Source organism: Populus nigra, chromosome 5 (assembly GCF_951802175.1).
Source record: "Populus nigra chromosome 5, ddPopNigr1.1, whole genome shotgun sequence".
Lineage (NCBI taxonomy): Eukaryota > Viridiplantae > Streptophyta > Magnoliopsida > Malpighiales > Salicaceae > Populus > Populus nigra.
In genome coordinates this window covers 16,918,216-16,941,423 of record NC_084856.1, presented here as the reverse complement: position 1 = coordinate 16,941,423, position 23,208 = coordinate 16,918,216, and the positions used below count along the sequence as shown (strand labels likewise).

General features: G+C 31.0%; 2 protein-coding genes across 4 annotated transcripts; both read right to left on the bottom strand.

Moving 5' to 3' along the window:
• Positions 1-6,312: 6,312 nt before the first annotated feature.
• Positions 6,313-9,648, bottom strand: LOC133694133 (transcription factor MYB10-like). Its single transcript, XM_062115585.1, has 3 exons — positions 9,355-9,648; positions 7,583-7,712; positions 6,313-7,473 (listed from the first exon to the last, which is right to left on the bottom strand). The coding sequence occupies exons 1-3, from the start codon at positions 9,491-9,493 to the stop codon at positions 6,639-6,641; spliced, it is 1,104 nt and encodes a 367-aa protein (XP_061971569.1). The 5' UTR covers positions 9,494-9,648; the 3' UTR covers positions 6,313-6,638.
• Positions 9,649-20,846: 11,198 nt separating this feature from the next.
• Positions 20,847-22,661, bottom strand: LOC133694556 (ubiquitin-NEDD8-like protein RUB1). Of its 3 annotated transcripts, none has more exons than XM_062116105.1 (3): positions 22,459-22,661; positions 21,600-21,859; positions 20,847-21,203 (listed from the first exon to the last, which is right to left on the bottom strand). In XM_062116105.1, exons 1-3 carry the CDS (start codon positions 22,549-22,551, stop codon positions 21,083-21,085), a joined length of 474 nt encoding a protein of 157 aa, XP_061972089.1. In that variant the 5' UTR covers positions 22,552-22,661; the 3' UTR covers positions 20,847-21,082. The 3 variants fall into 3 exon arrangements, with proteins under 3 accessions (XP_061972089.1, XP_061972090.1, XP_061972091.1); XM_062116106.1 differs by having other exon boundaries at positions 21,600-21,902; positions 22,459-22,604; XM_062116107.1 differs by having other exon boundaries at positions 21,600-21,876; positions 22,459-22,604.
• Between the last annotated feature and the right edge of the window lie 547 nt (positions 22,662-23,208).

Genomic DNA, 23,208 nt, shown 5'->3' with positions numbered 1-23,208 from the left:
GCGAGGATGCAACATCTTTTTCAACTCTGCCAACAAAGAAATCTTTTCTATTCTTTCTGTACCTGTGATTAAGTGGCAAGAAGCGATGGTGACAGTAAAAAAAAGAAGCTTTACCTCCATTTGCTAGCATGAATGCCTTATTGTTTTCCATGCAATATGGACATGCGAGTTTCCCATCCGTGCTCCAACCAGAAAGCATTTCATAAGCTGGAAAATCATTGATAGTCCACATCAAAGCTGCCCTCATAAGGAAATTTTGTTTCCTCGATATATCATAAATCAGAGCTCCAGAGGACCACAACTGCGCCAACTCATCAATCAACGGTCGAAGACAAACATCTATATTCCGCCCTGGGCTGCTTAGACCAGGTATGACAGTAGATAAAAACATGAACTCCGACCTCATACACATTCCCGGTGGCAAGTTATAAACTGTGAGTATGACCAGCGAACAAGAATAAGGAGCAGCAAATGACCCAAATGGGTTGAATCCGTCTATACACAACCCAAGACGCACATTCCTTGATTCAGCTGAAAAGTGAGGATGAACACTGTTAAAGCGTTTCCACGTTTCGCCGCCTAAAGGATGAACCATCACTCCATCAACCACATGGTGTGCTTGGTGCCATGTCATGTGCTTAGCAGTTCTTGGTGACATGAATAACCACTGCAATCTAAGTGTGATAAGGAAGTATCTAAGTTTTTTATATGCCACTAGAGTCTTTCCCCTGCCAGTTCTAGGTTTGTAATGGGAGTGCCCGCATGTCATGCACTCGGTCATCTCAGCATTTTCAAGGTAGTATAACATGCAGAAGTTAGGGCACATGTTAATTTTCTGGTATCCTAAACCGAGGGGTTTCATCATGGACTTCGCAGCATAGAAGTTCTCTTTCAGCCTGTTCTCTTCAGGTAAAATGCTTCTTGCCCATTCAATAATCTTGTCATACCCGGCCTCACTCAACCCGTGATCTGACTTGATGGTGAACACTTGTGTTACGACCGATAATTTACTGTGGTTCGTGCAGCCATCCCATAATGGTTCGTCAGAATCTTTCAACAAATCAAAAAACCTAGCTGCATCTACATTAGGTTCTTCTTCTATGATTGGACATTGATTGACATTACCTTGATTCATTCTCATTGCATCCATAACCATATTTTTGTAAGGATTAGTGTTGTCATTTGTCGCTTCATGCACGTTGCTAGCACTAGAAGTAGACCCAACCACCGTTTCTTCCATTCTCCTCTCACTAACATATACTTCTCCATGTGCATACCAACACTGGTAATTCTCCATAAACCCTTTATGTAGAAGAAGCATCATTACAACATCTGGATGCAAAGACTTTTTATTTTGACACTTCCTGCATGAACACCTAATATTGCCTCCAGTAAAATTTCTAGGAATAGATGTTGCAAAATTAATAAAACCCTAAACCCCGTTACAATAATCCATCCTCCGCAATCCTTAGGGTGAATCTCGATACATCCATGAACGATCATCCATGATTTATATCGAACCTCTATAAAATTATGATGATATAATGTATTAATTAACTAAGTTAGGTAAATAAACTTGCAAAAATATTACTTTAGCTCGAGATTATCCAACAAACCAATCACAACTTCTCATAAATATTAAATATTCATTATCATTTATCAACGTCCATACAAATTAAATTATATAAATTTACAGAAATTACCACTCTGCAATACCATTGATAAAACTTTAAACGGACCCATTAAGCAAGCTATTAATTATTTCAAAACAGCACATATACTTTGGTAGTTCCATAAAGTTTTAAAAATATACAAACAAATACAATCTTACAAAATCTAAAACAAACCATAACAGGTATAGAATTATACATTCATATACTACAAGTTTGTTTGAGAAATAACAATAAAACATGTACATTTACTAACAAAATACATATACTAAAAAAACAATAAAATTGACATTTAATTAAATGTTAAAATTTAAAAAGATAGAATTACTTACAAAAATTGATAAAATCCATCGGTAAATCAGAACACGGATGCTGTGACCACAAAACTTCAAGAAATATAACTTGTTGTGCTGATATGAGGGAGATTTTTGTTTGGGGAGGAGGGGGGGCTGGTTGTTTGCAGATGGGGAGAGTTGGGATTTGGAAGAAGAAGGAGAAATAGGGGAGCAGAGGGTCGGTAGAGTGGACATATATTAACTTTTCCTGACGGTTTCACCGACAGAAACTCCGTCGGTGAAACCGTCGATGATTCTGACGGAACAATCGACACGTCACCGTACGGATCTGCCATTTCAAATCCGTCGGTGATTCCGTCTGAAAAAATAACCCGCCAAAACCTCCACGTCAGCGACCCGCTTTTTTTTTTACTACGAAAACTTTTTCGTCCGTAATTCAGTCGGTAACTATCGACGAAAATTGTCCGTCGGTAGTTACTGACTGAATTACGGATGGAATATTGTCCGTCGGTAATTTCGACCTCAAATTACCGACAGAAATATTCCGTCGGTAAATCCGTTGTTATTCATCGAATTTCTGGTTGTGTTTGATAGCATTAAAAAAAATTACTAAACCACTGAAGGACATAAAAAATCTATTGGTTATTCTGTCAAGACAACAAATCCTTTTTTTTTTTGAAGAATTACACATAATTGTTTATTGTTTTGATATAGACCAATGGATTGACCGACAAAACATGGTTATTGATGATTCTATTAGTTAACCTGTCGGTTAGACACGATATATGACCGATGGTTTATATGTCGATTTGTTTGTTGGTAACTATTACCGACGGATTGACCAATAGAAATTGATTGTTTTCTATTTTTATCACCGATACTAATATTCTGTCGACCAATCCATTGGTGTTTAAATCACTGATATAATTACTGGTGAAACTTAAATCACCGACATGACTCTAGTCGAAGAAACGATTCTTTCTATATGTCTATCGGTGATATTTGTACTGAATGAAACACAGCTTTTACACCGACAAAATATTTTGTTGTTGAAAATCAATTTTCTGGTGGCAATTAAAATAGTGCTTTGTTTTCTTTTTTCATTCTAACTTTGCTTTTATTCTTTAATATTTTTCATATTCCCTTTTCCATTACCTGGCTCCTTCATATAACAATAGGAATCTCTTAAAACTCTTATTTTTTAGGGTTTTTTTAATTGAAAATTATGTTACCTTTTCATAATTTAATTGAAAGTTCATGTCATAAATTATATTAATAAATAAAAAATCCAAACAGATCGTTGTAATATTTCAACCTAAGGAGTTTTGAGGTTTCAGGTATAATGATGAGAAGAAGAAGAAGAAGAAAGAAGTTACAGACGACAAAGCATAATTAAGGAAAAATTAAAAGAGGAATTCACTTAGACGTTTAAGGTTGAAAATATATTATGCAAGCTAGTATATGAAAGTTACTGCAGTAACTTTTGAATGAATGGCATATAAGGAAAGCAGGAATTAATGTTACTGTCCTTATAAAAATATGATAAACTGTTACATAACGATATTATGATCTTAGAAATATCATTATACTGGCCCCACAATGCATTGTTATTTTCTTATACTTTAGCAAAATTGTATTTCTTGGTTTGTTTTCTGCCTTACTTATTTCTTACTCCATTAATGAATTGTCATTCTCAATATTAAATTTTGTAGACTTAATAATGCTGTCATTTGGAGGTTGGTGCATGTATATAATGACTGATTCCAAGATGTTAACATTTTATATATATATATATATATATATATGTGTGTGTGTGTGTGTGTGTGTGTGTGTGTGTGTGTGTGTGTGTGTGTCTCGTGATTGTGCCTTTACCGTTTTAATTTGGACCATTTAGTTGATTCTGAAGTTCAATTTTTCTCTCTTTTTTTCTAGTTGTCAATACCAGTTAATTATTTAACCCAAGTTTAGTCGCTCGCGGGTAGGACATTAATTTTCTTTCAAAAAAAATAAATATATAGGCTTTTCCAACCTTTTTTTACAAAAAAAAACTAATTATAAATCAAAAAGTCTATACATATATTTAATTAAATAAATCAAGAACCATTTATGTCAAAAATTAAATAAAAAATATTTTCACTTTTATTCAACTTGTCTCGCTGCAAGTTGAATAATTTTTTTCTAATGCAAAATAATAGATGTGTAGATGTTATTAACAAGTTTTTTGACATCGATTAAAAAATATAATTATGAATCAAAAGACCAATGCTTACATATAATAAAATAAAGTGAATATCATACATGTTACTAAAAACATGTAAGATTTCAAGTTACTTTATAAAATAATAGAAAAATAAAACAATGTTGTAATTGCCATAATAAAACTCCATTTATTTTTAGTTTTGTATAATAAATTTTCAAAAAGAAGTATAAAAAAAATAAAATAAAAAATCATAAAAAAATAAAAATAAGAAAAAAACGATATAAATAGGCCACGTGTATAGTGATAATTATTCCAACTATAAGGAATAAAACATAATATCTTTTCCAAAAAAAAATTAAAAAAAAACTAAAAAACTATTACAAAATAATGAAGATTAAAAAAATGATGATAAATAAGTCAATTTTAAAGTGATAAATATGACGAGTATAAGGGAAAAAAAACCTAAGAAAAATTTCTTTTCCTAAAAAAGACTATAGATTTGTTACCACTATAGTAAAAAAAAAATAGAAACAATTTCAGTTATACCATTTCTAAAGTGAAAGGGGTTTTCTTTTAGTTTAATTATGTATAATAATACTTATTTTGTGTATAATTTTTAAATTCTGATATAAGTAGATTTTTAAATTTCTTATTAAAAAAAGTTATAAATTATTTATTAAAAATGATTTTTTAATTATAAATTCAAACGCTTGGTCCTTTTTCTATTTTATTTTCTCATTTTATTCTCTTAGTTTGTATTTCTTTAACTTCACAACATTAATTCTCTTTTTTCCCACACTCTCACGTACATTTTTGTTATTTTGTAGCCTACTTTTTACGTACAAACAATAATGCTTAAAATTAAAGAATAATTATTGCATGTAACATAAAATTAAATAATTTTATCTCGAAGCTAATTTTAATATTTTTGTAAGAGTAATTAATTATAATAAACATTAGGGAATACGTCCTTAACCAATATAACCATCCTCAATTAAATAGTAAACAATACTTGCATATTTTATGAAATGAAATTACGTTTTTTTTTTCGATTAAAATTTTGATGGAAGTAATAAAAACATGGACAAGAACCTAATTGAGAAATGTGTAAAAACTTGAGGTTTTCTCGTAAACTTTCATATCTGCGCCCTAGCTACCATGTGTTCTATTTAACTGTATTTATTTTAGAAGTGAAGGTTAAGTTTTTTTGTGCGTGATCCAACAAAAAAACTAAAAAAACTAAAACAAATTAATTTTTATGGTTAAAAGATTAATTTTTGTAATTGAGTTTTGTGTATAATTAAATTATATTTAGATTCAATCTCAACCACAAAAACTAAATCAAATTAAAATATATTTCCCAGCACACAAAAAGTAGAGATTTTCTTATGGTGCTATTAATTTCTAGTTAATTAGGCTGCTTACTTCTTGAGTTATGGCATAATTTCCAGTCTCATTATGTTTGTCAACAAATTCCACGAGAGGTCAAACATGCGACTTGTTGGAGGTAGATTCATATTATATTATCCACCATTTGTTCAATGTGTGGGGGCATACAAGAATCCAACGTCACAAATTTTAAACAGTGGGTAAGTAAAAGATGTTACCAACCCACTAAAATGTCAAAATAAAATAATTTAATTAATATAAATGCATGGCACCTCCTTAAACCTTGAAGAATGTCTATGCCATTCCATCATACATCCCTATGACCTACTTCACCAAGGCAGGCCACGTTTAGTAAACTGATTTTCTACAGTTAATTATCACTTAGTTCTTGTAGTTTATTAGAATTATATATCTGAGTATTCTATGTAGTATCAAAATAATCAAATAGTATTTTAATTAGTGTTAATCATATTCAATTTAGTGGTAATTTATTTAAATGTATTTTTTCATCAATATTTTCATTTTATTTGATTCTTTTTTATCTCTTATATTTATTAAAATCAAAATAAAAATAAATTAGAAAACCCATAAAAACGGATTAATTAATTAGTTTTGCTAAACTACACGGATTAAGTTTTTGGTTGTTTTTTTATTCAAAACATCATAAAAACGAGTTTGATTAAGTAACAAAATTTGGAATTTTTTGCATAATTTTGTTAATATAAATGCATTTTAATAGTACATACTGAAAAAAGCATTTTTAACACCACAATTTTTATAATCATCGTTCCAACATCCACAATTTACAATTACAGGGATACCCAAAACCACAGTTAAAAGCTACCATTATAGCAGACAAGCCTTTACTAGAGATCAGTAATACCAACTACTTATTATATATATATATATATATATATATATATATATATATATATATATATAAAGTTACACCAACTACTTGTGTATTGAAAGAGAAGTCAATAGTTTCACACACTTAATCTCTACAAACTGCTGGTTTAAAAGACCTAAATTAACTTAATTATAGGGTTTCATAACGGACTTTTTTTCTTTTTTTTCCTAAATTCATAAAGAAGGCCACAAATGAAAATTTTCAATTGTCCCTGGATGGACTTCGGCTGGTTTCAATGGCATCTCGTACTGAAAATTCTCAGGGACTCGTGTCTCGGCAGCATTCTTCAATGAACTTTCCTGGTTTTCATCCTTGGTTACATCTAGACCGAGTTCATTTTCTAAGTAACGCAGCCACTTCTTATTTTGATCTTCTTCCCCAATATTATATGCATCTCCAAATTTTGAGATTTGGCATGCTTCAACGTTTTCCAATTGAACCTCATTAGATTGCAAGTAACTTAAGCTATCCAACATGTTCCAAAAATCATAATCTGACTCCAATGGGATTTCGGCCGTGATTTCTTCTGGTTTGTTTACCTCTTCTGATGAATTTTGAACGTCATAAAGTTCTCTAAAGTTCAACAACGAACCTATTTGATCATCTTCGGACTTGGAAACATCAACTTGACTAGAGTTGGTGATGTTGGAATTGTTAGAAGATATAGAGGAACTTGATAATTCCTTTGGTTTCTTAGTTGGTCTATACTGATTAGATACTTCCCTTGGTGATGAATCCTTTACTTTCTCTAAGATACGAGGCTTCTTCGTGGAGGACCCTTGATTCTTTTGCTGATAGAGTTCCATTTCCAAATTTCTTTTTCCACTTGACACGATCGTGCTAGATGTAGACGAGGACGAGGAGGTTGAGGAGGATTCCTTTGATTCATCTCCTTTAGGACGTTCATCATCATCTTTTAATGTCAATCTTTTCTTTAAGTGAGTATTCCACACATTCTTAATCTCATTGTCTGTTCTTCCTGGAAAATGAGATGCAATCTTTGACCACCTGCAAGTTTATAATTTGTTATTAGGAATTAAAAGAACAAATATGTGTGTGTGTATACACGCACGAGTGTGTTGATATTTCTTTAGTGTTATGCTGAGGAGTAATTTACTTGTTTCCCAAAGTTTGATGTAGCTTTATTATGGTGTCTTCTTCCTCTTTGCTGAAGTTACCACGCTTAACGTCAGGTCTTAGGTAATTAATCCATCTCAATCGACAACTTTTTCCGCATCTCAACAACCCTACAAAACCACAAGATTTAAAAAAAATGAAAAACGAAAGTGTATATATATTGAATGCTTTAGCTTGAAGATTCACAAGGAACTCAATTTCCCTTGTTCAGCCAGCTTTTGAGGTTGAAAGTTTTCCTTCCCTCTAGTACTCCAGTACTCTTTTCTACGTGTTTAGATGAAATAGTGAGAGCAAACAAGTCTAATTAAGCGGCGTGTTAGATGGGTCATTTAGGCAGTACCTTTAGCTATCCAAGTACTTTTGTAACTCTTTCAATGACTCGAGTATTTATTTCCCTTTTCCTAGCTGGTATCCTTTAGTCTGAATTGGATTATTTAACTATATCATCCTGTATCTTTGTCAACAAAATGGGAAAATTTGGCAACCTAAGGTCTTAATTATGGCATTTCGATGTGACCAGCGATCGCTGCCTGGCCTTGAATCTAAGTTAGGAATATCCAACTTGCAAGATTTGAAGATACAAAGTGTAATGAGATTACCATATATATTGATTCAGACTACTCATTACCAGTGCTAAAAAAACAAATAAATCTCTCAGTATTTTACCAGAAAAAATGCCACGCTAACGTGCCTTGGAAAACACGGTTCGATCTGAGCAATATTTTCTTCAAGTTCTTTTAAGAGACTTTTCAAAACATAAATATGCAATCTCGAGGTGATTTTCTGCATCTAGTGATATTGAAATGGTATCAAAGTTGGAATGTTGATCTTCCATATCACCTAATTCATAATTTAAGATGGCAATGACAAATTAAATGGTGGAAGGATTCATTGTATAGAATAATAATCTATATATTGTAGGCTGGGAATGAAAATGGTTTTTATACATGTATAGTAAATGATTTTCCTTATCTCAGTGCTAAAAATTCAAACCCGTTTGATTGTATATTTAAGCGTTTCAAAGTTGCCTTCCTGGTATTGTTTTATTACAGCATTAATTTAATCATTAGTCAACACACAACAAAACGTTTAAGGCCACACATTTCATTCGAAGTGCAAGTGGTCATACATCTACCTAAAAAGAAAAAAAGATGGGAATAAAAAAAAAAGAACGAAGAAAAAAAGTAAAAAGTAAAACTAATACTGACGAAAACATTACTTGAACTGTTGGATTGACACTAATGAGTCTAGCACTCACGTTTTCATCTCCTAAAAAAAATCTTACATTCAAACTTTTTCTTAAAAAAAAAAAAAACAGAGAGAGAGAACAGTGGATTGAATTAAGCTAATAAAAAGACAAATATGTACATAAATTAAGAAATCAAGGGCTAATGAGTGTTATGGAAGATTGGTAATTAAACAAATTTGAATTCTGCAAGGAAGTCTGCATTTAACGAAGCAATCGATGCAAAGAAATGTTTATGTTTTTAACTATCAAGGCAAGGGACAGCCAAAGACTCAAACTTGTGAGTCCTTTCCTCTCCCCCTGATGATGAATCAAAAAAAGAATGTTGAATGCAAGACAAGTCGATTTGTTTGCCAAGTAAACTAGATTAAGGAAATGATCATTGGCATGATCACATAGCTAACATTAGATATGAGTCTGTAAGAACAATGAGAATGATATGTAAGAGTGCAGGACCGATACGATCCATGATCAAGAAGAGGAGAAAGATCAGAGTGGAGACTGACCAGCTTGTTTAGGGAGAGCCCTCCAGTTCTCATGTCCATGTTTCTGAATAAAAGTTATAAGCCTCAGGTCCTCTGCGGGACTCCATGGTCCTCTCATCACTTGAGTCTTGTCACAACAAGGCGCTCTCCCTTTACCCATGGTATGATCTCTCTCAAATTTGCTAGCAATATCAAGACTACTCAATTTATTGGAGACTCTTTGTCATCGCCATCTCTCAGTGATATGTATATTGGAATATCTTAGGACATATATATATAGAGAGAGAGAAGTGGGTTAGAGCCCACAAGGGTAATGCCATGCCATAGGTTGTGTTATTTGTGGCGATAAATAGAAGGAGATCCAAAATGATTGCTGAATTTCTATAATTCTAACATTATTTTTTACTGTTCGTTATCCTGTATTAACGCAGACTATCCCACTCCAATAAAGCTCACTATTCTGTACTTGTCCGTTTTCAGAATAGATTTACTCCCAGCGACCACATAATTCAATGAGCGATGCATTATGGGTGGCATAATGCTAGCCATCTATCTGGCCAAAATGACATCACTTTTTCATATTATTTTTATCAACATTTTATTAACAAAAAATTAAAAGAGAAAAGGGGTTTTTAAAGTTGTTCTCCTCACGTAATACTATTTATTAGAATATTGTTTTTTTTGTTTTTTTTTACAATTTATATTTTTTTTTCAATTTTATCCATCAACATTAGATTTATTGAAAATTAAACTTCATAACTTTTTTTAATTTAATTGTTTATAAGATTATCTCAGTTTTATGATCTAGATCATAAATTTGATAGATTATTTCGGTTAATTTGAGTTTTTCTTCCCTTTTCTTAATTGTTTTATCTCTCTCAATTTCATCCTTTAATATTTAAAAATTAGACTTCATGATTTATTATGGTTTTTTTTTATAAGGTTATTTTCATCTTATGACTCGGGTCACGGGTTTAGCAGATTAACCTGGGTTGACTCGAGTCATTTTTTCAGGTTATTTTTTTAATTGATTTTTTATTTCATATTTCAACATTGGGTTAATTGTGAATTAGGTTTTATAACTTATTTGAATTTTCTTTTTATTGGATTATCTCGGTCTCATGACCTGAGCCATGAATTTATCAAGTTAACCCGGGTTGACTAGGGTCATTTTTTTTAATTTTTTTTCAATTTTATTCTTCAACATTGGGTTTATTAAAAATTAGGGTTCGTGATTTTTTTTTGTTTTCTTTTTATAAGGTTATCTTCATCTCATGACTCGGGTTACGAATTTGATGGGTTAACTTGAGTTGACTCAAGTCCTTTTTTATCTTTTTTTTATTTGATTCTTTTAATTTTATCTTTTAACATTGGATTAATCGGGAATTGAGTTTTATAATTTATTTTAATATAAAATTGAGTAAACTATATGATGCTTAGGGTAATTTTTTAATATAAAATATTAAAACCTAAGATAGTGATTTGGAACCTGGACCTAGTAAAAAGGCCTAAATATGACTTTTGAGATGTTAATGTTGGAACCAAGAGTATGGTGAAAAAATTATAGACATAATTTCAAAATATATTGATTGAAATTGGCTAGAAAGCCACCATTCGCATTCAATGGGCTTATATAAGATTGCACCGATCAACGCCAAATTCGTTCGCGTCATAAAAAAAATGTTCTTAAAACAAGATCACAAGAATAAATCCACACACACATAGAAAATTCAAATTCAATTATCAAATTAATATTTACAGTTAAAATTAATGCTACGATTTTACAAAAGATTTACACTTATAATTTTAAAAATAATGTTGTCACTGTGAATGATCATGCTTTTTGAAGGTGGATGATTAGATAGCTTAAAGAGTAGCTCATAAGGGTATTGTTAGGGGCACCCTCCAATCAATAAGTCCAAATTCACAAGGAAAACAAAATTTTTTTCTTAAAAAATATGACAAAAAAAATGATATCTTAAAAATATTTTATTATTTGTTTTTTAATTTCATCCTATGACACTACCCAGTGATGGTATATCTGACATGGGTAGGATCGACGAACAATAAAATTATTAATACATGACAAAATTGTAAGAAAAACAAATATTAAAAACTATTTTAAATACAATAATGTAACATATTAAATGATTTTATTATTATTAATCTCACCCTATTACACTGCCTAATATGTGTACATCTGCCATAGATAAAGGATTTATAAATATTTTAAATACAATTATGTAACGTATTAGTGCTTTTATTATTGACTATTCTCTCTTTATGACTCTATCCTATGACGATGCATCTATCACAAGTATAAGATCGATAAATAATAAAACCATTAATATATGACAAAATAGTATAGGAAAGCAATCATGGAAATGTTTTAGATACAATAATTTAATGTATTAATTGATTTTATTATTAACTAATCTCACCATATGACACTGTCTGAATACGGTACATAGACCATAGGTAAAGGATTGGTAAATAATAAAATTATTACTATGCGATATAATTACATACTAAACCATTAACACAACAAGTCAAAAACAATATCAATATAACTAGTAAAAAATAACATCAACACACAACAATTAAAAACAACATAGCAATTTAAAAAAAAACATCAACACAAAAATTAAAAGTATTGTCACGTCATAATGAATAAAAAACATAACTCAAAAACCTCATCAAAACATCAATTCAAAAACATAATCAACACACATCAAATTTCACACCAAAACCAAACCATTATGTCTTGGAGAAACCAAAATTAATCTTGATTTTCTTAACCTTATTGCAAGGTATTGATTTTCATCCTTATTCCATCTCAAAATAAATTCCTTGGCATCTTCATATCACTAAGGTTTTCACACACCGATTTGGACCCCAACACTTTAAATATCTTTAACAATCTTCCACAACAAATTATCAATCAACAAAAATAATAAATCCAATACTCAATAACATGCTAAAATTATTCAACAATCCCTTTAGGGTTTCAAATTGACCTTTCAAAGTTGTTGGGTTCAACTAGAGTAGCTAGTATAAGGGGAGGTAATTGTAGTGCATGTAAACCATACATGGGTAGGCTACCAACGTTGTTGGCAAATCATTTCATGCATCAATTACGTTGGGAGGTTAATGAGTCACTCCATTAGATGCGCAACGTTTTCCTTTTCACTTCTACATTGCCAACAAGCTTCACTACCCCATATAAGAGGAGATTGGGTAGTCCAAAGTTTTTTCTTTCTCTCTCTTTTTTTCCTTTCTTCTTTCTTTAAGTTTCTCCCTCTCCACCATGGGTTTGGTTGTTGTTGGATGTGTTTCAAAGAGTTGTTACAACTAGATCATGGTGGTTTGATGATGTTATGGCTGCCATCGGTAATTAAGAAAAAAATAAGGAAGGGATGTTTTACCTTAAACAGTAGATGTATGGGTAGATGTTTCATTAAGTCGAAGAAAGATGAAAGGGATATCATCTCAAGTTTGTAGATTGTCTGGACGATATTCATTTCAAGCTTCTCCATGTGTTGGGTATACAACTTATTATAGCATATATCTCTAAAAAAATATTGATCTTCGTCAATGCATCATATATCTCTTTTAGCAATAAATACCAATAAGTAAGTAAAATGAGTGTTTGCATAAACACGTGACAATGACTCTTCATTCAATACAATTTTTCATCATTTAAATTCACTAATCTAAATATGTTCAAAGCATATCCATTAAGAAAATACAAACTCTTAAGTCATTGGTAGACAAGTAACTATGCATTCTTGTCTAATACAAAGTCGACTTTGGGCTTTGTGACCCGTGACCCATCATAAACCAACTCTAGATTATGGACATGCTAATTTTTCATGTGTGCTCTAACAAAAAATCATTCCATACATGAGAAAATCATCGATAATCCACATCAAAGTTGCTTTCATCTGAAAATTCTATTTTCTCAAGACATCACACGTTAAAGTCTTAGATAACCACAACTACTTTAACTCATCAATCAACGATCGAAGACAAACATCTATATTTCTACCCATACTATTAGGATCGAGTATGATAGTAGATATGATCATTAACTTTGGTCATATACACATTCCCGATTGCAAGTTATAAACTATGAGTATTACCAACCAACAAGAATATGGTGCAACAATGTGCATCATGGAGTTAGCAACATAGAAGTTCTCTTTCAATTTATGCCCATCAGGTAGAGTGCTTCTTGCCCATTCGATGATTCTATCATAATCGGCCTCACTCAACACATGATCTAATTTGATGGTGAACATATGTACAACAATCGATAATTTACTACGATTTGTTCACCCAACCCATAATGGTTCATCATAATCTTTCAAAAGATCAAAAAAACTGGTTGTGTCTATATTTGGTTCTTCATCTATGATTGAACATTCATCTGAATCACTTTGATTCATTCTCATTACATCCGTAATCATACTCTTACAATGATTACTATTATCATTTACAACTTCATGCACGTTGCTAGAACTATAAGTCGACTCAACCATCCTTTCTACCATGGTTTTGTAAGGAACATGTGGTTCTCCGTGAGTAAACCAACACAAGTATTTCTCCATAAACCTTTTTTATAGAAGATGCATCATAACAACATCTAGACTGAAGAATGTTTTATTTTTACACCTCTTACATGGATATCTAATACCGCATCCACTAATATTTTTCAGATTAGATTATGTGTATTTAATAAAATCATCAACTTCATTACAATAATCCATCATGTGCAACCCTTTAGATGAAACTTGATACATCTAAGAACGATCATTCATTACTTATATAAAATCTATATAGAATATTGATGACAAAATGTATTAATTTATAATGTGAGCTAAACAAATTATTGGAAACCAACTAATTAGCTATCTTTGGTTAACTCTAATTTATTCAGTTTATTTTAATAGTACCCTTAAATCATTATTAGTTTTTCACAAAAATTCAAATTCCTTTAAATTTACAGAAATTTCCAACTTAATAATAAAAATGACAAAATATAATACATACTCATTAAATAAGTCATTATTTATTTCATTATAAAACACACAAGTTACAAAATCAAGCTTAATTTGTTTAAATTAAAAAAAAATACAATTTTTTAAAATTTCAAACAAACTCTAACATATAAAAGTCATACATTCATACACTAAAACCTGATTAAAACAAAATAATTTGATAGGACAGAATCTTCCGAATAAGTTAGAAAGTAATTATCCTACGCTTATAGGAAATTCTATTAGTTTGGCAACAAAAAAATGACTTTTCAGGTTTACATTAATGCTCACATGACATATAACCATTAGGCATTAGCCATCATGTCTTCTAAAAAAATAATATCCATCTGAAGAATTCTTTTTCTCAGATACGGAAAGTAAACGTTTTACTTTTCTTTATTCATTGTATTTAGTAAAGCTTGAGACCAAATCTAATTGGAGATATTAACTTGAAAACCACTCACATTTCATTAACAATTAATATAATATCAGCTCTCATCATATATTACTGCTCCTTAATTTCATTTATATCCCCAGCTAGCGCATATAATATTCAATGTTGAAAATGGCCCCTCACCTAAATTCACCCGTTAATTAATTTCCCTATATATATATATATATATATATATATATATATATATATATATATATATATAGAAGCCCTTAATAAAGAATAAGAACACCCTCGATTTTGACTATGAAATAACTAACACAATTTTTTTCAAACTAACAGCTACGGTATATAGCATGATGAAGGCCATGAAAGATGCCCTCTGTATGCTACGATAACATAACATTTGCTCTTTCTCAGGCAATGTTCTTCATTATAAAACAGCAACTGGAATGTTTCGGAGACTTAATACTCCTCCTGTGATGAAAAAGCAAGTGGTCTTAGTATTTAATTAGGTCACCCGCTCAATTTAGTGCCTTTTGAATATAATAAAACTTTTGACACTAATATGATGATCAAGAAAAAATAAACTTGGACACCAACACCAGTACTTAATTAAATGCCAAGCCCCTGCCCCATGCAGACCTGCTTAAAAGTCTAGCTAGCAAAACAAGTCTAACCATTTGAAAATGACAATTATCACTATTATTGAAGCTCTGCTAGTCTCAAGTCTTTTGTTAGGGAAACTAACATTACAAGTCCCTTTTAGCATTCGGTACCTAATCTTGACATCTTTCTTCTGGTTAGTAGCCTCACTAACCTTTGAAGACTTTTTCATCATTACCAAACTAGACAAGTCCAAGATCACAAGAGAAGGAAAATAAATATATTTATTTTTTAATAACATATGCATGACGTACTGCTTATATACATATATTTGGAGCCATGTGGCATGCCCCTGGAGTTGATACTTGATCTCTAATTAATTCTTGGCAGGAAATAGTGACTTTTAAGACATTGATGATCAGTGTGTCCACATTCAAGAGATCCTGGGTTTTCTAATACATGACAGTAACATTTCGGTTCTCATTTTAATGCAGAATGGTGACTAATTACCAAAGCATTTAATTTTAAATGAAATGACACCGGTTCTTTCCTGTGATTATCGTTTTGGGAGAATGATAATGGTTGTGATTTAAAATAATTTTTTTATTTATAAATACATTAAAATAATATTTTTATTTATTTTTTAAAAATTATTTTTTACACTAACCCATTAAAATGACATGAAAAGATTTTAAAATATAATTTTAAATAAAAATAATATTTTAAAATTTTTTAAAAAAATAATTTCAACCATGATATCAAACACCGCATCCATGTTAAGCATTATCTAATTAAGCTAGTTTTATGTTTTATTATCGTTATCTATGATGTTGCCAAAATAATAGCATGCTGCATGGCATTTTTCCCGATCCCGTTTAAAGGATAAATATTGGCACGCACAGATGAGGAAACATTTGTAGGCAAATTAACCTCTTGCTCTTTCTTTAGTAAACAATATTTCTCTGAGTTTTCATCTTTATATTTATAATGACTTAACTTATCTTTTCTTGTAATTAGCGTTGGGGAATATAATACGAATATTATAAGGTCTCTTTGCGTAATGAATGAATATTGGAAGGCCTCGCTTAATTTAATTTTAATTTTAATTTTTGGGTTGATTGATTCCTTGTTATTATCACCTATGTTTCCACTTGTTATTAAGATTTAATAGCATAAAAGAATTTTTGCGAAAAGATCAGGGTATTAAAGATTTAATATGCCTTCGTTATGCATACTATTTTTATTTTCCAGGTATTATTTCACGACACGGTAAGTCGCACGATTGAATTTACAGAAGATCAAATCAGTAGCAAATCGAAACGGGCATGATCATGAGGACGTGTACCTCTGTGTGTGTTAGATATTTGCCGTGCCATATGCAATTTGTTTGGTGATAATGGTGCTTGACGATGTAGGTTTCGGCACCAAATTCATGACAATTAAGCTAGAAAGCAACAGGAAATTTTGGTATAGAGTCATAGTGTTTAGTTCCTTAAATCCTAAGAACACAAAATTTTGGTGCAACTAAACCCATCAACAAGAAGGTATACAAAAGCAAATTATAGAATCTTTAGGTAAGGTTTTGACAGTGATAAGTAGTAGCAATCCCTCTCTGTGTGTTTATGAGAGCATGCCTGCCCAACTGCATGGTGCATGCCTAAATGCATTCAACGCACGCAATTTATGTTTGGTGACCCTAAATGCATTGAGCATCGTCCTTTAAGACACCGTTAAATCCCTCAATTCTTTTTTTACCATTTGATTATTGTTTCGGGATAAAAAAAAAATGAAAATAAAACAGCCAAGTTTTTTTGTATTTTTTGTTTTAAAAGTATAGAAATTTACTACAAAACTATCTCAAAATATATTTATTTTGTATTTTTGTATATATCTCTTCAACTAAATTTACTTTTATCATTATTGTTTATGTATCTCCTGTTATGATACAGTAATTAAACGCTAACTCGAGAAGCACACTTCAAACTCGATTTCTATAACACTGCTAAAACCTAAATGAAGGGCATGTTCACAGAGGTAAATTAAGGTAAGGTGGGAAAGTTAAAATCATGTAATTAATGACAAATGCCAAAATAAAGAGAAGAAATAAAATGAATGGTGGAAATCACACACGAATTGGGTTTATTGACGTGAGATTGACGAGGCCGAATCACAAAATGACCTCAGAAGGTGGATCGATATTGACATAATAAAGAAGAAAACGTCGAATAACTTTTCCTTTGATGTCTCATGTACCTCAACAAACATCTGGATAAAAAGTATGGCTTAAAGCTAAAGGAAAGCATTTCTTCTATGTTGTAGATAGATCGACTTTTGGGGTTCTATTATTAATTTGTATGGTTGATCATAGATTGTTGTTGACCTACTTGTTCTACGTCAAGATTTATCTTGTGTTCACAAAATCAAGACAGAAAATTGAAGTTAGTAAAGCTTTTCTATGTGACCTGATGGCCATAGCTAGCTTGAATTATTGATCTTATTTTTTTATGAAAACAAAGAGAATTAGAATTTATTTGAAGAGTAAATATTGAATTAAATATGCCTGTGGATATGAAGAAATATCCCTATCAAATTTGCAACCTTTTCTTTTCTTTTCTATATGAAACTGATTTTAATAATGAAAAAAAGGATCTTCCACACCAACTTTCAACTGTGACTAATATCGATGGGGGGAAAAGTTGAGATGGATATTACAGGATGAACCACAGTGCCATGAGGGAGCCCAGCAGGCTAAATACCAAAGTGAGACTGGGCTACATTTTGAATTTAGTTTGAAGACTCATATTTTAACTTGATGGAAAGAGGCCCATGCCTTAAAATAAGAAAGCCCGCTCGTATATGAAACTCATATTCGCCTCTTTTTAGTTTTTATAGCTCTTATTATATTATTAACATTATCAGAAAAGCTTAAGGGTGCGTGGAAGTTCTTGTTTATTCATATCCATTGCATTACAGTGTATTTTTTTTCTTGAATTTTTGTTAATTGTTTTTTCAATTTTTTTTTGTCTATTCTATTTTTCATGTGATTAAGAATTGGGTTTTATAATATTTTTTTTATAAGATCAAAGTGGTTTGCAAGTTTGTTAGAATAATCAAAGTTGCCTCAATTTACAAGTTTGGTAGAGTGTTTTTTTTTTTTAACTTGAGTTTGTTATCGTTTATTTTTTCTCATGTAGTTAAAAAAATAGTTTCAGAAAAAGCTCATGTTATTAAACTTTATAAAATCCATAGATCTATTTACAAGTTTGAGTGGTTAACATGGTTCACAGGTCTTCCAAGATTAACTTTTTTTTTCAATTTCATCTATAGATTTTGGGTTGATTGAGAATCCAGTTTCTTAATTGGTTTCGTTATCATAGTCTCAGACAAATATTTCACTATTGATTTGGTGTTCAATTTTACGATCGTTTATTTTTATTATTATATAGTTAAATAACAAACAGTTTTAAAAAATAAATCATAACCTCAATGGAGTCCATAACCTAATTCACTAATTTAGTATGCTAGTCTAGGTTACCCAATTCACAAGTTTGAAGGGTTTACCTACCGACCGGATATTTTTTTTTCTTTTTTTGTTTTTAATTATTATTATTTCTTTGATTTTATCTTTCAATATTGGATTAGTTAGGAAATAGATTACATGGTTTATTTTTGTTCGTCTTCTATAGGGTTATCACAATCTCAAATAAATATATATTTTAGGGTTGATATTCAATTTTGTGAGTATTTATTTTTATTATATAATTAAATAAAAAAATTATAAATTTTTTTATTAAATCCAATAAAGTTCATGAATCGAGTCAGGGGAGTTGATCCAATTTGTCTTTGTTTCGATATTTTTTTTAAAATGTTGTCATCTTGAAGTTTCTTAAAAAGTTAATCCATGTTATTACTTGTCATTTAGGTTACCTTTGGATCCATGAAATCGATCGTTGTAAGTCGAGCCACCTCACATGTGGTTTAATTAAAACTTGAGTTAGACAAAGAGTTAGGATCTAAGGCTTTAAAATTGACTGCCTTGGCTAGCTTTAATGACATTGTCACAAAACTCTTCGCGCTCTTAACAATTTTTTTATATTTAAAAAAATTGATCTTATCGCAGCGGAGCGTGGGTCAATGAACTAGTATTATAGAAAACATTAAATGGCGTGGGCAACTTATTGCATTGTAGACTTTCATGGTGCAATTGTTTTATCCCGAAACTTTTTTTCCACCCTTATATAACCAAATTGAAGGCCAATTTAAGTTATTTTGTTAGGAAAATGGAGGATAAAAAAGAAATGGGATCAAAGTGAAAAAAGCGGGGAAAATAAGTGGCTTTTGGTGAATTGTTCATTGTAGACCTCATACTTTTTGAATTATAAATATTTGGTCTCTCCAAATTTTAAAATCTCAAAAAAGTCAATTTTTGTTGAAAATTATATTTTTCTTATATTTTTAGTTCCTGATTTGAGAGATAAGAGATAAAGTTGTCAAATTCTAAGAAAATCATTGTTGGTACTGATTCTAGCAATCAAAATGGTCAATTTTAATGTTAACGAGTTTCATTCAATGAGGGGAGTTCCCCTTATATGTTTTCCCAGCTTATTACCTAAAAAACCACATGTTGTTCCATATATTGATCCATCCAAAGATTAATCACTTGTTGTTCCTCTGTGTTTGGAAAAGGAAAAGTATAAATATAAAATTAATAGACGCTAGCTAACTTAGTGATGCTGGCCAAGGTTTTTTAATTAGTGTTAATTTCAAGCAACTTTTCATTGTGGTAGAGGGAAATAGCCATGTACTCTTTCTTGACGTTATATGTTAGGGACAAAACCTTAATTTATCAAAGCATCAACTAAGTATCACTTATGATTTTTGTTCTTCTAAAATTATTTACGAACTAATAAATTCAATTGGATAGCATATATATGAGATTAAATATTAATTTAAAAATCGAAGAATTTGATATAGACTAAGAACTTTAGGAGCATATCAATTAAATTTTACTCATAAATAGGACCTCAAGAATAAACTACTTTTTATATATTAATTATTTACTTACTTTGATATCCCACAAATAATGTCTTCTTTGACTATTCCCACGCATTAAGAAATTAGCTTAATAAATATTATGGCATTTTATACATAGTTTTGAAACTCATCTTGTTTCTTGACCCGGACATGTACGTAGTTACACTTGAAAATCCTTTCCCCATACCTGAGATCACAAATTATTGTTTGTGAGAATGATTACGAAGCTTCATGTTCATAACAAAAAAAAAATCTTTTTTTATTCAAATCAATCCCTCAATTTTTTTTCCCATAAAAAAACTAATTAGACCGCAGCATATAGCTAGGACTTATAACTAGTGCAATGCTAAACAGCTAATGGTTTTAACTAAAAACACAGCAATTACTTGTGAACTCGAGCAGATTTTTCTAATGATAGCAAAGCCATACAGAAAAGGGCCCAATTGACTCGAAAATTCTCTTTTATTTTTTGCACTAAAGACCGAACCTTTTCTTCCCTCTTTTCCAGTAAAACATAAGAAGCACAAGCGCGCCTACCAGTCGGAAAAATTCGGGAGATTATTTATTAGCCTAAGGCATATAAATAGTAGAAATAAAACAAGACTACGTAAGGTAAATGAGGAAACAATCCATAAAATTAATCCACACATCACAGACGAAGTCTCAGAAGTAGATTTTCCTAATGATATAAGCAAAAACCGCCCCTGAGAGCAAGCACAAGATGAAGCACAGAGCCACCCTCAATATTGTAGTCTTGAGCAGTCTTGTCATCACCAAGCTGCTTCCCAGCATAAATAAGCCTGCAACCAGTGTCAACGGTAGGAATGAAGTAATAGTGGACCATATCATCATTCAAGAATAAGAAAGCAACAAGGTCCACAAAGTGAAACTGGACAATACTATTGCTGAAGCAAACTAACAAGCCTTCACCTAGCTTTGGCAAGGTTGTATTCACTGTTTAGATAAATGTATTGACCATTTTACCAAACAAAATAGTTGTCGATAGTTTGGATGGTTTAGGATAGCAACTAAGAGAAGTGAAATCAAACAGAATGCACCAAAATAACACAGACAAATTACCATCTTTTATAATATATATATGCAACAAGAAAGATAATCAACAAACAGATAATTGAATTGCAATTTCAAAATATGTTCAAAGTAGTTATGCAAAAGCGTAAGATCTAAATAGTTACCTTTGTTGCACAGGTGGAATTCCTTCCTTCTCCTCAACGCGTTCCTTAACACGATCAATAGTATCAGTAGGTTCAATGTCAATCTCAATTTCTTTTCCAGTGAGAGTCTTGACTTTAATCATAGTTCCTCCTCTAAGCCTTAAAACCAAGTGAAGTGTTGACTCCTTCTGAATGTTATAATCAGCAAGTGTCCGGCCATCTTCCAATTGCTTACCAGCAAAAATCAACCTCTGCTGGTCTGGAGGGATGCCTTCCTTGTCCTGAACCATGCACATCACTAATTGGCAAGCACCAATTCACCAACTCCCAACAAAATAAAAAAATTACAAATCCGATACTCAAACCGGAACCTTTTCCATAAGGAAACAGATCCAAAAACCCAACTAATTTTTTTCAAGAATTCATTTAAGGTTGTCGATATATGACAAGAAAATCATGAATAAACTATTGCTAGTCCATTCTTATTGACAATTCTGTGCTGAGCTCAATGTTAAAGGCTTTTCCAAAGGAAATACTTATTAAAACCTAACTAAATTCATGCATTCTTTGCTAGTTATCAACAAATTCTCTCATAAGCAACATCCAAATCATGCTATGATTATTGCAAGTAGAAAAGGAACCCCACATAAAGCTCTAAATTTTATAACTAATTCCACGAGAAAACAACCCATCATTTCCATTTCATATCAGCACCAACCAAACCCACAGCACCATATATAGCTTTTCCCAATAATCAATCATCAAGAAACGGAATATTTATCAAAACAAAAGGACCCATATCCAAGAAAAGACTATAAACAAGGAACACAAAAGAATAAATTAAAACGAAAACCAAAAGAAACAAAGAAAAGAAGTCTACCTGAATCTTGGATTTGACGTTGTCAATGGTGTCACTGCTCTCAACCTCAAGAGTGATGGTTTTTCCAGTCAAGGTCTTAACAAAGATCTGCATCTTTATTTTCTTTTCTTTCTCTGCTTGATTTCTTCGTTAGAGAACGAAAGATTGCGTATTTAATTTATTGCGGAATATCGGAGGGGGAAAGATCTTATATATATATATTTTTTTTATCAAATGTGGAAAGATCTTATATTTATTGCACAAGGTTGTTGGTGGACCCCATAATTATTCCTGAGTTGTGTTGGAAACAGCATGTTTTTAGATTTGTTTACCGGATATGATTGGTATTGTGATTGTTGTTGTTGTTATGGTTTGAAAAAAAATTATTTTTATAAAAAGTATTTTTAGTTGAGGTTGGTTTAAAAAAATATATGTTTGGTTAAAACTATGGTTGAAATTGAGGTTGAACTAAAAAATAGTTTAATGTGTTTGGTTAAAAATGCTTTTCAAATTGAAGTTGTAAAATAATTTTAGAAAATATATATTAATATTGATGGTTTTTAATTTAAATATTGTATATTTAACTACTGTTATTATATCATGAAATAAATAATATTTTATATAAAATATTATTTATTATTCCATTAAATTATCTATAATTCCTTCACGTATGAAATACATCGACAGGTACTACAGTTTTCTTGGTTTCTTAAGCGCGCAACAACATCAAGTAAAATATCATCAGGAATAAAATTAAGATTGCGATCTCCA